Genomic DNA, 12628 nt, shown 5'->3' with positions numbered 1-12628 from the left:
TATTTTTTTTGTTTTTGCTAAATTATATATATTATATTGGCGTTTTTATTAACTCGCCCCACAATAAATTTACTAATTATATAGAAATGAAATAAGATTTTAATGGAGAATATAAAAGGAAAAGAAAAATAGAATCTAGTGTATTTATGCAAAATAAATAAATAAAATCTTTACCAAATTTGGAGTCAAAATTAGGAATCATTATAATGTTCATCAAATTATCATCTAAACATTCACGGTTTAATTTCCGTAATAATAAATTTGTAAAGATTTTTTTTAAAAAATAAGATACATTACGGATCTGCCAGGAGGTGTTATACCCATTTTGTTTTTTCTTATTTTTTGACATTGATGTTGGTCTTTTTCTTATAGTTGAATAAAAGAAACTCAGGGTGCCTTTGTGAATTCTAACATTTTTAAAAGAACCAATACGTAAAACCATAAATTTCTTGTGTCATTCAGAAGCAAGTGTTTGCGAATTTAACAGCGACGCGACGTGGAAGAAAGGAGGAGGAAGAAGGTAAAGGGAGGAGCTTGATGCTTTACAGTGCTTCGCTGTTCCTCCTCGCCTTCTCCGGTTCTTCCCCTCTGCTGGGATCTCGATAATTGCCCTAAATCCGGAAAGAGAAATGGAAGAACGAAGGTCAAAAGGAAGGAAGGCAGGAAGAAGTCAGACCCCGCATTTCCTAGATCATGGTGGTTTGGTGCTTTCTTCCTTTTGACTCCTGCGCGCATCTGAGTTGATTTCCGCGTCGTAGTGGGCGGCACCTTCTTCCTCCTCCTCCGCCTCTTCTCCTCCCTCTTTTTTATGGTCATTGACTCGTTCTTGTTTGATTACTTTTTTCTCATCAGAGTTCATGGGCACGAAATCTCTGTCGCCCTCTGACTCATTCTTGTCCGGTGGCTGTTTATACTCTATCTTCCCTGTTTCTCTGAGTCATAGGGAGTCTGGTTCCAGCTAAATCTGATTTGTTACGCTCTGGAATTCCATTTTTGGTAGCCAAGTTGCAAACTTTGATCTGTTCTGTGTTCGGTTCTTCGTTGGATTTGGACATTTGGTGTTTCATTAATTTAAGATTCGATTCGATTCGATTTTGTTTTCGGCTTGGTCGCCCTAATCGAGAGAGATTTCGCTGATTTTTTTTTTTGAGCTTCCTCGCGATTGAGAAATGGGGAAGAAGTGTGTCTGGGAATGTTCGTGAGCTTCGTGTTTTGCGGATCTCGGGGCCGCGATCGTTTCCCGAAGTGCAGGTGCCGTCGAATCTTGTCGCGGTTCGTCTTCTGATCGAAGCTGAGAGAGCGGGCGGCTGTTTGGGATCGACATGGGTTGCACGGGATCGAAGCAGTTACGCGGCGGGCGGAGTCCCGGTGTCGTCGGGCGTAGCCAGTCGCTTCCCGTCCAGTTGGCCGGCGGCAGACGGCAGCGGAGCGGGGACGGCTACCACGACGTCTCGCTCACATCCTCCACCCTCGGCTTGCTGATGCTCGACCAAGGAGACCACAGCTCCGACGACGAGGTAACGGCGAAGATCTCCGCCGAACACCAGGTGGCAGCGGTGGCGGCGATCAAGGCAGGCAGCGCGAGGGAGATCGGCTGCTGCCACGATACTTGGTCCGAGATGATCGAGCGGCGGATCCCGAAGACGCCGACGATGACCCCGCCCAATGAGCCCGAGGTCATCAACGCATGGGAGCTCATGGCCGGCCTTGAGAACGCCAGCCCCCTCCTCCTCCTCCCTCCCGCCGCCCACCACCGCTCCTTTTCGTTCCACACCGTCCGGGGCGCCCACCGCTCCTCGCCTGACTCCGAGTTCACCAGCAGCTACTCGCCCAAGCCGGAGTGGATGGAACTCAGCCCCGATGACTCCGTCTTCTCCGATTTCGACCCCGAGATTTTATCCGCTTTCCGCGAAGCCCTAACTCAATCCCCAAAGAGGGAAATGGAGGAGGAAGAAGACAAGAAGAAGCCCTCTCTCAGCGTTGTACGAGCGAGGATCAATGAGTTCCAGCAAAAGATCGACGCGAAGAAGGCGAGCAGAAATCCTACTTCCGCAAAGGTGGCGCCTTCCTGCAAGTGCCCGCCCGGCGGCGAGGGGAAAGTGGTTTTCTACTTCACCAGCCTCCGCGGAATCCGCAAAACCCACGAGGACTGCCGCACCGTCGACACGATCCTCAAGGGCTACGGCGTCCGCGTCGACGAGCGGGACGTGTCGATGCACGCCGGGTTCAAAGAGGAGCTCGTCGGCATACTAGGGCCCGGCTACCGGCTGCCGCGCGTCTTCGCCGACGGAAGCTACATCGGCGGTTCCGACGAGGTGCGGCAGCTCCACGATCAGGGGATATTGGGCAAGCTGTTGGAGTGCTGCGAGATGGCGCCGCAGGGGAAGGGCGGAGGCCGCGCTAGCGGCGGGGAGGTGGGGTGCGAGTGGTGCGGCGACGTCAGGTTCGTCCCCTGCGAGACCTGTTCCGGAAGCTGCAAGGTCTACGTGGAGGAAGAGGAGGAGGAGGAGGAGGAGCTCGGCGGAGGTTTCCGGCGATGCCCGGAATGCAACGAGAACGGGCTCGTTCGATGCTTGCTCTGCCGTTAAAGCCCGCTCAACGTGTTCGACGTATTTGAGTCTACATGTACAGTACGGAGTCGGTGCAAATTTCATTTTACCCCTAGTTATTATTGTTTATTTTTCATTTTACCACTCGACATTTAGAATATTATATTTTACCCTCAGATTGCAAAATTGAAATACAAGCACACTCTCCCTCTGGGCTCTGTCAACAGAGGAGAGAACATATAAAATTAATATTTCAATTTATATTTAGATATTGAATTATTTAATATTTTAAGACAACATTTATACTGCTATAAATGAAAAAAATGTCTAAATTAACATTGCCAAATAACAAGTTGAACCATCAAATTCAAACTCTGGGAAAATTAAAGATAAGATAGCTCACCAGATGCTAGACTTTAGATTCTTGCTTGACGTAAAACATAAGTGCAGATAGAAGAAAAAGACATCCATTTTCAGTTCACTACTAAAAAGTGCTAACAAGTTTATAATCAAATAAATCTATATATAACTGAAAGGGCGAAATGTCGTCATAAAAGTTGAATCCCAGACAGTCATGATGCTACTAAGCTAGCTATCAGTGTATGAAGCTGGTAGGAATCTAACACATCTAAGCTTCTCGCATTTCCGAAACAACACAACATTTCCGTCTCCGTCTCATCGTTGACTGACTACGAATAAGCTTTTGTTTTGCTTGTGCTTATTGCAAAATGGTAGACAGTTTAGATCTCAATCTTCATCCTCTTCTTCTTCGTCATCATCATCATCCTGCTCACCATCATCTTCCTCCCCGTCATCCCCATCAGTTTCCTAGTATTGAGAAAAAGAATAATTAGTCATGGACAATCATCTGCAAACAATGGCATCATAAAGTTTTCGCCATAAAATGACTATCGTCTGCAAACGCATAGCTTCAACATTTTATTATGAGAGATATGAGTCTTGTATTACATTCAGGAAAAATAAAATACATAGTCCCCCAGTTGCTCATTTCAACTGAAATCACAAGGAAAGACTCTGAACAAGGCTGCAAATAGCATACTTTAAAACTAGATTTGGCTAATATTAATACAGTTTAACTAGGTGGATTGGTTTTCTTTGATGGATGTGTATTTCTTGGTTATGGATGATTTTGATCCTTGACAAATTTTCCAATACATGTTGGATTTTTTTTTTTTTTTGAGCATGTGAAAAAAAAAATGGGAGCAGACTATCAAGTATGTTCTCATTCTCAGATGATTAATAGATCAAATAAAAATACTTAAAGGTCAGCAAAGTATTTATTTATAATGAACATGAGAAAAACTAGCATTTGCCATTTTTGGCTTATTGTAACTTAAACGTGTTAAGCTAACAAATGGAACCAGGTGAGACAAAGATCAAAGAAAAAATGGAATCTGCATTCACTGAGATAACAGCGGTATGCAAAACTCTGTAAAATGTCAGGAAGTGGCATACCTCTTCATCATCCTCACCATCAAAATCATCTTCATCGATTTCCTGTGCCATCAAATAATGATTTTGAATATGATGCTCAGTGGAAGATAAATGAATGTGAGAGAAAGAGAGAGAGAGAGAGGAATAGGAAAGACAAGCTAGCTACTTAAACAACATACATTGTTGAAGTATTTTAAAGGATTGGGCCACAAGTCTTCCTTGATTATCGCAGCCACCTGCACATGTGCTTGTAAGAGAAGGTACTTACTGTAAATGAAGAGATTCTACATTCTAAAGAGTCCAGAAGCAATTATGATCTTGTGGTTGTAACAATTTAGTTCAACTGTATTTTACAGATGCCCACGAAAAGTAACATGAATCATGCCTTTTTTTAATCATCCCAAATGGTTATGACCAAGAATTTGTTGTTCTAGTGCCCAATTCAGTTTAAGACAAAAAAAGGGTCTGGAAGGAAATTCAAGAAACATTACCTCATCTATCACTCCTTCTGAGAGGTTCTTATGCAAATTTTCATTAAACCAACTGAAAAAACTGTTCACAAAGAATGGATTAGGATACAGATATACATCTGCATAAAATAGTGAAGATTCACTAAATGATCAAGCTAGTTGATGATGCCAACTCATCAATGCAACCTAAGTCCTTAGTGAAGAGAACTAATTGCATCTAGCCAAATAAACATTAGAGCCATACAGAGTCAACAAAAACAATAGAGATGAACAATAAGTACTAAAAAAAGATACCAGCAATTAATTAACAGATAATGGTGCATTGCACAAAGTTCAATCAAGGTAGCTGACCTCAACGAGTTGGTAAACACATGGCTTGGCAACAGTTAATGATAATGAACTAATACATAATGGTGTAAAAAATTTTGAAGGACAAGAACAAAGCAAGAAAGAACATTTACCTTTCCTCGATAAAGGAGCGTTTACTTCCTTTCTTCTCTTGAACATTACCATTCGCAAGAAGATCCTATAAAAAAACAGAAGAGAAAAATCACACCAACAACCCAAGTCAAAGGATCAGCGAGGAAATATTAAATGTTTGCTGCCATACCATGCCTTCCTTCCACCTAATTTTAGTACCAGATACATTAGTAGTTCCTTCATCAGCGAATGCATATGTCTTTGTTAATTTTCTATCCTCAAAATATGGATTCTCAGAGAAGTTCTATGCTCAATATAAACAAATACAATTAATGAGGATTAAAGACAAGGTTTTGAGCATGTGAACCCAGATTCAGACACTGATGCATAATAACTCACAAATGTAATAGAGTAGCCTGTCTTCACATCCTTAAAATCTTCAACATCTATTGATTGCATGAACTTGAAAACCTGATTCAAAGAATGCCAATTTATATTAGATAAAATAAATATATATTGAGTAGTCTCAGGGTGTGACTTCGAACAAATTATCTGAGTTGGCTATGCTTTCCTTCATCACATCTTATTTACCTCATGATCCTTCTCAGCGAGAAGATCACCAAGGGCTGGATGGCTCAAGAACTGTACAGAAGTAAAAGATATGAATACAGAACATTTCTAAAAAAGGTGTTCTGGTTCAAATAACAATGCTAAAGTTAAATACCGCAGTTAACCAAAAATCTGGGATATTTTTGATAATTTCTGCCCGTTTGACATACACGGGTCTGCGAACCTCATTGTATTTTTGTTCCACCTCAAAAACTTTATCACTTGCTTCCTCGTTGATCTAGCATATGGTCAGAAACACACCAAAGCATAATAATCAAAGCAAAAGAAACTTGAACCACTTGATAAGAAAACAGCGGCGAGGAAACTCTCAGCTGTCATATCATTTTTGCATGCTATGTTAATCATAGTGCACATATCATCATACAACATAGTTCAATTTCCCAGAATGTTTGCAACACCGACCCTACCATCACACGAAGAAAAAGCTAGGAGAAGACTGTTGGCTATGCAGTTCTTCTTAAAATTAGTTTCTCGAACTATTAGACCTAACATGGTCCAGTGCATCATTTCAGGACTAAGCATATAGAAATTAAGCATCATTTCATCTAATCATCTAGCTCGAAGAAATATTGCACTAGACGATCTTTAATCAAAATCCAAGCTTAGAGTAACATTCAACAAACCTCTTCTTGATATTGTGTTTAGCACTGTTCAAAGGAAATTTAGTATGTGTAGACTGTAGCATAAACATATGAGCATTAAATATCCTCATGTAAGTATCTTTCACTAATTCATTCATGGTTTAATTTTTGTGACTATCTCTAGTTTCTTTATATCTTCAGAAACACATGGTATTAGATTCGTGTTTATTTAAAAATTCAATTGATTGATCCATTAACAGGTGTTGAATTAATTATAGGCTAATCATCTAGCATCAAAATGTCAATTTGCAAAGTGAAAATCACATAGATGGAAAATATATGTTCAATTTTGATTAAAGAAGTCACATAAATGTCAATATCCAGAGTGTTGAGTGTCAATATGAAGCTTGAGGAACGATAGATGGGCATTAATTTTCAAACGATTTTAAATTGAAAAGTGACAATATCATTAACCATTTGATTTGCAAACTATAATAATTGATGCACGTGTGACCACTACCATGTAGCCAAGTGGAGAAACGAAGAAAGATATTTCAAACTCTATGTAGAAGCAATAGAAATACATTCCCTAGCAAGAAATTTTGCTTTGAAAATGGACAATAGACAACCGTGACCACTACCATGTAGTCAAGTGGAGAAACGAAGAACGATATTTCAAACTCTATGTAGAAGCAATAGAAATACAATTCCTAGCAAGAATTCTGCTCCGAAAATGGACAATACATTAGTGCAGTTAGCACTGATGGTCAAACTCAGGTTTTAATGAATGATACATGAATTAAAGTTAACTATAATGTTTATCTAACTTCTTTACCGAGTGCGCAGAAATTGACGAATCTAGAGGACCTGACACCGGACTAAAGCTCAGTTAGATTTGAGGACCTAATAACTGACACGAAATCCAGATAGATCAAGGTGTGACCTGATATCTGGTAGGAAGTCCAGCTGAGTCTACGGGACCTGACAGTTGGCTGAAGTTCAGTTGGGTTTGGGAACCTGACAACTGGCTGGAAGACCCAGTGAGTCAAGAGGCAAGTCAAGAGACTACAAATGGTAAGTGAGGTAAGTCACTAGAGAAGAGTGATCTAGTAGGGCAAGTCCCAGTGGGGCTGTAGGCGCTTAAATTCATTTTGAAAGTCTAAGCTAAGACAATGACTAGATCCTAATCTTGGGAAGATAGAATTTAATTAATAATCATTTTATTTTAACTGTGTTAACCCTATTTTGGAGGATATATTTTGTTTTGTATATTAACTCTTCTTTGCAGGATTAAGTGTCAAAATAGCTTTGGATGAACAGTGTTTGAGGTGCCTCGGAGCTTCAAGGAGGCGCTTCGGAGCTTCGAGGAGGTACCTCGGAGCAACGCTTAAAGGCGCCCTGGACCCATCGAAGGCGCCTTCAAGGAGATAAAATTTGTGCTAGGGTAGGCACCTTGGAGTGTGTTGGAGGCGCCTCGGATAAGCGCTTGGAGGCGCCTCGGAATACTTGGAGGCGCTGTCGCTCGAATAGAGACCGCAGCCTGTGGAGCAGACATATGCCGAAGTTTATGAGATTAAATTTGCGACTAGAGGCGCCTCAGATGAGGTTGGAGGCGCCTTTAACACTCTCAAAGGCTCGTTCAACCAGCACTTCATAGATAATCTACTGTACAAGCTCAAATGATACATTTGTTATTCCAACCGTGCTGTTGCTCTTCTACGATGCTATGACACCGGCTCTAAACCTCGACTTCCATTTACTATGAGTTGGTATATTTTAATTTACGTTGCAATTATCTATTGTTTATTATTGAATAGAGGAAATGTAGGATTGTTACACTTCTTTCAATCATTTGTATTTGGATTGCTCTTCGAACGGTTCCGGAAGAGAATTTAGTGGATTATCCATTGATAGATCCAAGGAGTCTGGGTCTTGGAGTAGGAGTCACCGAAAACTACGAACCTAGTAACTGATCATGTCTTGGCCTTTTCTCATGTTTTATTTTCTTCCTCTACACACTTTGTTTTAAAAACCTAAAAAGATAAGTTTTAAATACATGTGATTCATCCACTCTCACATGCCATTGGTCCTGCACAATAGACAATAGACATTGCTCTATCTAAAATCACAAGACAACACACATTGAGAAGTGATAAAGGAAGTAATAAGAGATACATGTTTAATTAATTGCCTATTTACAAATTAAAAGAGAATAAACCGAGTGATTTATCCAAAAGAGCATACGAGCAATCAACCAAATATATACAAGCAAGTTGGAACCAATTTGTTAAGATACTAAATCATAGAGAAAATATTATCTTATGTTAAGATTGATAGAAACGTCGATGCAGGCCGCCAAGATTAGGAGGAAAAGAGGAAAACATTTTTTTATATAAAAAAAATACAAAATCTAGAAAACAGGGCAGCTGAAGGAAACAGATAGTGAAGAAACTAAAAAGAAATGTTTTTTTTCCTAAAATGTTACCTTCTCCAGCTCTTCTTGTATCTCCTGGAGCTTCTCGATGTTGAGTACCAGCTCCCCATCGATAGGCTCGGGCTCCCCCTCGACTCCTGGCTCGCCGATTTTCACCTTCTTGCTCTTGTCGGCCGCCATCGCAAACGCTCCGCTGCAACCCCGAAACCTAACCCTAATGAGGCCGCCGCTACTTCACGAGCACAGTGGAGCGAACTTGCAATGCCACCGGAAGCGAGACTGCGAAAGCGATCTCCGCCTGCCACCCTGCCTCGCTTTCTATTTATATACACCAAGTGGCAACCTGCTCGGGTTTCCCATCACCACCTCGGGTGACGATACCTAGTCCTTAATGTACATCTCGATCGTTGACTAATGCAGGTCATGTATGTTTAACGGTAACGATCATTCTCAAGAAAGTGAGTGGTTCTCGCAATGGCGGACAGGCAGCGGGAGATATTTAAAACCCTAACCCTACAGGGCCGAGAAAAGGGGCGGGGATCTGGACCGTTGGATGAATAATAAGTCTCGCCCATTGACGACGTAATTCTTTGTTTAATTTTTAACATTATACTCTTTAATTCTTTGATAAATTATGAAAACTCCAATAATAGAATTATGACATCATAATGCAAGTCCACACTAAAGTGTATTTTAATAAATTAGAAAGAGATCATCTATCTCTAAAATTAATATATCCAAATTATTAAAAAAATCTTAATATCATAAGTTTTATTGAATTAATGTTTTTAAAATTTTTAATATATTTTTTCTCTAATTTTTTTATTCAATAGCATAAAGATTTGGTAATTAAAAAAATTGTATTTTAAATTTTATAAAAATAAAATAAGCATTTATTATACTATTATTCACTTTTATAGGTTTAAATTTCTTTTAAAAAGTCAATTTTGAATATTTGTTTTATTTATCTTTTTATTATTTTAATTTTTTTTATTTAAAAAATAAGGCCTGACCATCTAAGACCACATGGAGAAGTAAATCATGTTATTATAATTAACGAATTCAATAACAAATATCATTTATTTTAAAAAAATCATTTAGAATTCCTTATTATAATTTAGATAAACCCTATATATTAAAACTTACTATTTTTTTTTAAAAAAAAATCTTGTAGCTAATTTCCTTAATTTTAATAATGGCAACAAAATTTAAATTTTTTTAAGAGAGCATCTGATTCAAATCTTGCGCATTTATCCCTTTCCATGTGGCAATTTATTCAATTATCCTTTTCCCAAATTATAATGGCATCCAAAATCCAATTGCCTTCAAATTCATCCTCAGATTTCTTTCTTAAACGGTCCTAACTTCCAAATCAATTCCAATTCAGGAAACGATCCCTAAACAACAGCGATTAATTACTGGTGAAGGGTCTTTTTCTCCTACAGCAGAACACTCGAGGGATTGCTTGAGGTGGTGGAGATAATAAAGTTGTTGGTGGATTGAAAGGCATGCTGCTATTCTCATCCTTGTTCTTGTCCGTGTTCTTGTTGCTGTCTTTGTGGAGGATGGCTCTGCATTTTGTCTCCTTCTGGTTATTGTTCACCAATTTCCTTGTTCTTCTGCACAAGTTGGTGGCCAGGCATGCTTTCAGGTAATAATTTTTTTCATTTGCAGCTACATAATCGATCCTACAATTGATCCCTTTAATGACAGGGTTAAAGACACTGCTACGGACGATACATTGCTCGAGTTCATCAACCTCGATTCATCACCAGAGGAAGAAGAACCGTGTCTCGTTTTTAAATTTCAGTATCAGATATCTAATCAGTCGCCAGTCAATGAAGAAGAAGAACAATCATCCTCTGAAACAAGGATTTGCGATCGCGAGAAGGGTTTTAGCAGTTTGAACAAAACGAGCATGAATTCTGAAACTGGTTTGTTCGATGAGGTTGTGGAAGAACTAAATGGGTATTTATCTGAAAAGGATATCGAAATCGAAGAATTTACTGATCCATGCAGTCTTGGACCACAACTGGATCCGTGGGAAGGAGAAGTAGAATCAAGTGAAGTTACTGCGTCTGAAGAAGTGCAATTAAAAATTTGCGGTGAAGATGATGAAGTCTTGTTCATGGATGATGAATATTCTGACAGAAAAGAGGTAGGACATCCCACAAACACTTCTACTGGCACTATCTCATGCTCTTTAAATTCAAGAATCGAGACCGGTTCGATATCGATCCCCAATTCTGAAAAATTGGACAGTGATCTTAGGGAGCAGCAACACCATACTCAGAAGACAGAGATGAAGAGCTCTGCTGGAGAGGACTATGATGAGTTGGAGGCACTGTGGGAGCACCAGGAGCTCATCGAGCAACTCAGGATGGAGCTTCGAAAGCTCGAGGACATCGGCCTCCCGACCATTTTCGAGGAGTCAGAGAGCTCCAGGAGATTGGAGGACCTGAAGCCACTGATTTTGGACGAGAGCTTTCTCCATGAGGACCCAATGAACGAGATGGAGAGGTCACACTGGAGCTACCGAGAAAGGATGAGGAAGTTTGACATCTTGATCTACCAAAAGATGTATGCAATAGGTTGGTTAGTTGTTCGAATCGAAATGTCATGCATTCTCTTTAATTATCTCTCCATAGTTCAATCTAGTTTGCAACTAGATTTCTTGCTCAACTCACAGGCATTCTCCAGCTGAAGGATCCTCTCCGGTCGGTCGGATCAAGGAAGGCACAAGGACTAGCAATTCAGTCCATTCTTTCGCAAAGCTTTTCGTCGGTTTATCGTAAATCCAATGTTGACCCATCGCAGAAGATGATCAGTGAGATACAAGGTGATCTAGAAGTGATTTATGTTGGACAAGCATGCCTCTCCTGGGAGTTCCTGAGATGGCAGTATGAGAAAGCACTGCCTCAGCTTTTCAATCAGTCGGGGCACCGGTTTTACCACCAGGTGGCCGGAGAATTCCAGCAGTTCCAAGTGAACATTCAGAGATTCATCGAGAATGAAGTGTTTGAAGGGCCAAGGCTGCCATATTACATCAAAAGCCGCTGTGTTCTTCGCAATCTTCTCCAAGTACCTGTTCTTAAAGGTAATAATGCAAGCAGCTTCCAAACTGTTGATCTTCAGACATGTAGAGGATCTAAACCTTTGATTTAATTGTTCCAGAGGATTGCTCGAATGGCATAAATGGTGAAATGATGGAAGAAATCATGAAGCAGTCCATCGCAATTTTCTGGGAGTTCATCAAAGCCGACAAGGATCAAACTGTTGGGATACTCAAAGTGCTCATGGGCACTCATGTTGCACTGCAAGATCCTTCAGATGCCGGCCTGTTGGAAGACATCCAATTCGAGTTTAACAAGGTAATTCATAATTTTTTAGAAAGAAAACAATATACATATTGATACTGATTTAAAGCATCTTTATCGTTCTGTTCAGAAGGAGAAGAAGCTTAAGGACATTACAAGGACATGCAACTGCCTGGTGAAGTTCAGAAAACCTAAAGAGGACAAACTGAATCAAGCTGTTTTGTTCTCTCAAGTGGACTTGAAGCTGGTTGCAAGGGTTCTGAGGATGCCAAGGATCACAACTGAGCAGCTGCTTTGGTGTCACAAGAAATTAAGCAAAATCAAGTTTGTAGAAAGGAGAATCTTTAGGGATCCATCTTTCTTGCTGTTTCCATGTTGAGAGTAATTCTTCTCTAAAGGTTGGCGTTCTTCAGGTTCCATTATTGACATTCATTATTGGAGGAGGTGCATAAAGAAAGGAATTATGTTGCGAGGTGTCTTATTATATGCACACAGAGTTAGGTGGGATGCAGACTTCAAGTGGACTGGACAGCATTTAGTGACAAACAATAATCATGCTTCGAAACAGAATAACCTCAACGCCATGAAAAAAATTGTGAGAATAACCAACGTCAATCTAAATCTAATTGAGATTACTGGATTAATCTAATTAAATCTTAAATTTATTGAATTAGTAGTTAATCTAATATTTATTTGGATTTTTCAAATAAATCCAAATTAAACCCATGCTATTAAATAATATCTTAGTAGATAAAATTTAATCACATTATTA

The 12628-nt window shown here is 39.8% G+C and overlaps 3 protein-coding genes across 3 annotated transcripts; 2 read left to right on the top strand and 1 right to left on the bottom strand.

The window, feature by feature from the left end:
• Nucleotides 1-472: 472 nt before the first annotated feature.
• Nucleotides 473-2725, top strand: LOC122038879 (uncharacterized protein At5g39865-like). The gene has a single exon (XM_042598841.1). It carries the CDS (start codon nt 1323-1325, stop codon nt 2586-2588), a length of 1266 nt encoding a protein of 421 aa, XP_042454775.1. The 5' UTR covers nt 473-1322; the 3' UTR covers nt 2589-2725.
• A 252-nt stretch (nt 2726-2977) lies between these two features.
• LOC122038880 (NAP1-related protein 2-like) lies at nt 2978-8918 on the bottom strand. Its single transcript, XM_042598842.1, has 10 exons — nt 8591-8918; nt 5619-5741; nt 5486-5536; nt 5294-5365; nt 5085-5198; nt 4936-5000; nt 4496-4556; nt 4184-4240; nt 4026-4067; nt 2978-3377 (listed from the first exon to the last, which is right to left on the bottom strand). Exons 1-10 carry the CDS (start codon nt 8717-8719, stop codon nt 3297-3299), a joined length of 795 nt encoding a protein of 264 aa, XP_042454776.1. The 5' UTR covers nt 8720-8918; the 3' UTR covers nt 2978-3296.
• Nucleotides 8919-10104: 1186 nt separating this feature from the next.
• Nucleotides 10105-12355, top strand: LOC122008791. Its single transcript, XM_042564638.1, has 5 exons — nt 10105-10166; nt 10214-11130; nt 11229-11636; nt 11714-11910; nt 11987-12355. Exons 1-5 carry the CDS (start codon nt 10105-10107, stop codon nt 12233-12235), a joined length of 1833 nt encoding a protein of 610 aa, XP_042420572.1. The 3' UTR covers nt 12236-12355.
• The last annotated feature ends 273 nt before the right edge of the window (nt 12356-12628 follow it).

Source organism: Zingiber officinale, chromosome 1A (genome assembly GCF_018446385.1).
Source record: "Zingiber officinale cultivar Zhangliang chromosome 1A, Zo_v1.1, whole genome shotgun sequence".
NCBI lineage: Eukaryota > Viridiplantae > Streptophyta > Magnoliopsida > Zingiberales > Zingiberaceae > Zingiber > Zingiber officinale.
Note: the sequence above shows the minus strand (reverse complement) of the source record. Positions and strands in the feature narration are given on the sequence as shown.

Excerpts from the sequence above, each read along its gene's own strand:
- LOC122038879 (XM_042598841.1), top strand. The coding sequence starts at position 1,323 with ATGGGTTGCACGGGATCGAAGCAGTTACGCGGCGGGCGGAGTCCCGGT.
- LOC122038880 (XM_042598842.1), bottom strand. The coding sequence starts at position 8,719 with ATGGCGGCCGACAAGAGCAAGAAGGTGAAAATCGGCGAGCCAGGAGTC. Across the intron at positions 5,537-5,618 it reads CAGATTTTTGGTTAACTGCG|TTCTTGAGCCATCCAGCCCT; the intron begins GTATTTAACTTT and ends ACTTCTGTACAG. Across the intron at positions 5,199-5,293 it reads CAGGCTACTCTATTACATTT|AACTTCTCTGAGAATCCATA; the intron begins GTGAGTTATTAT and ends TATTGAGCATAG.
- LOC122008791 (XM_042564638.1), top strand. The coding sequence starts at position 10,105 with ATGGCTCTGCATTTTGTCTCCTTCTGGTTATTGTTCACCAATTTCCTT. Across the intron at positions 10,167-10,213 it reads TTCCTTGTTCTTCTGCACAA|CTACATAATCGATCCTACAA; the intron begins GTTGGTGGCCAG and ends TTTCATTTGCAG. Across the intron at positions 11,637-11,713 it reads CCAAGTACCTGTTCTTAAAG|AGGATTGCTCGAATGGCATA; the intron begins GTAATAATGCAA and ends TAATTGTTCCAG.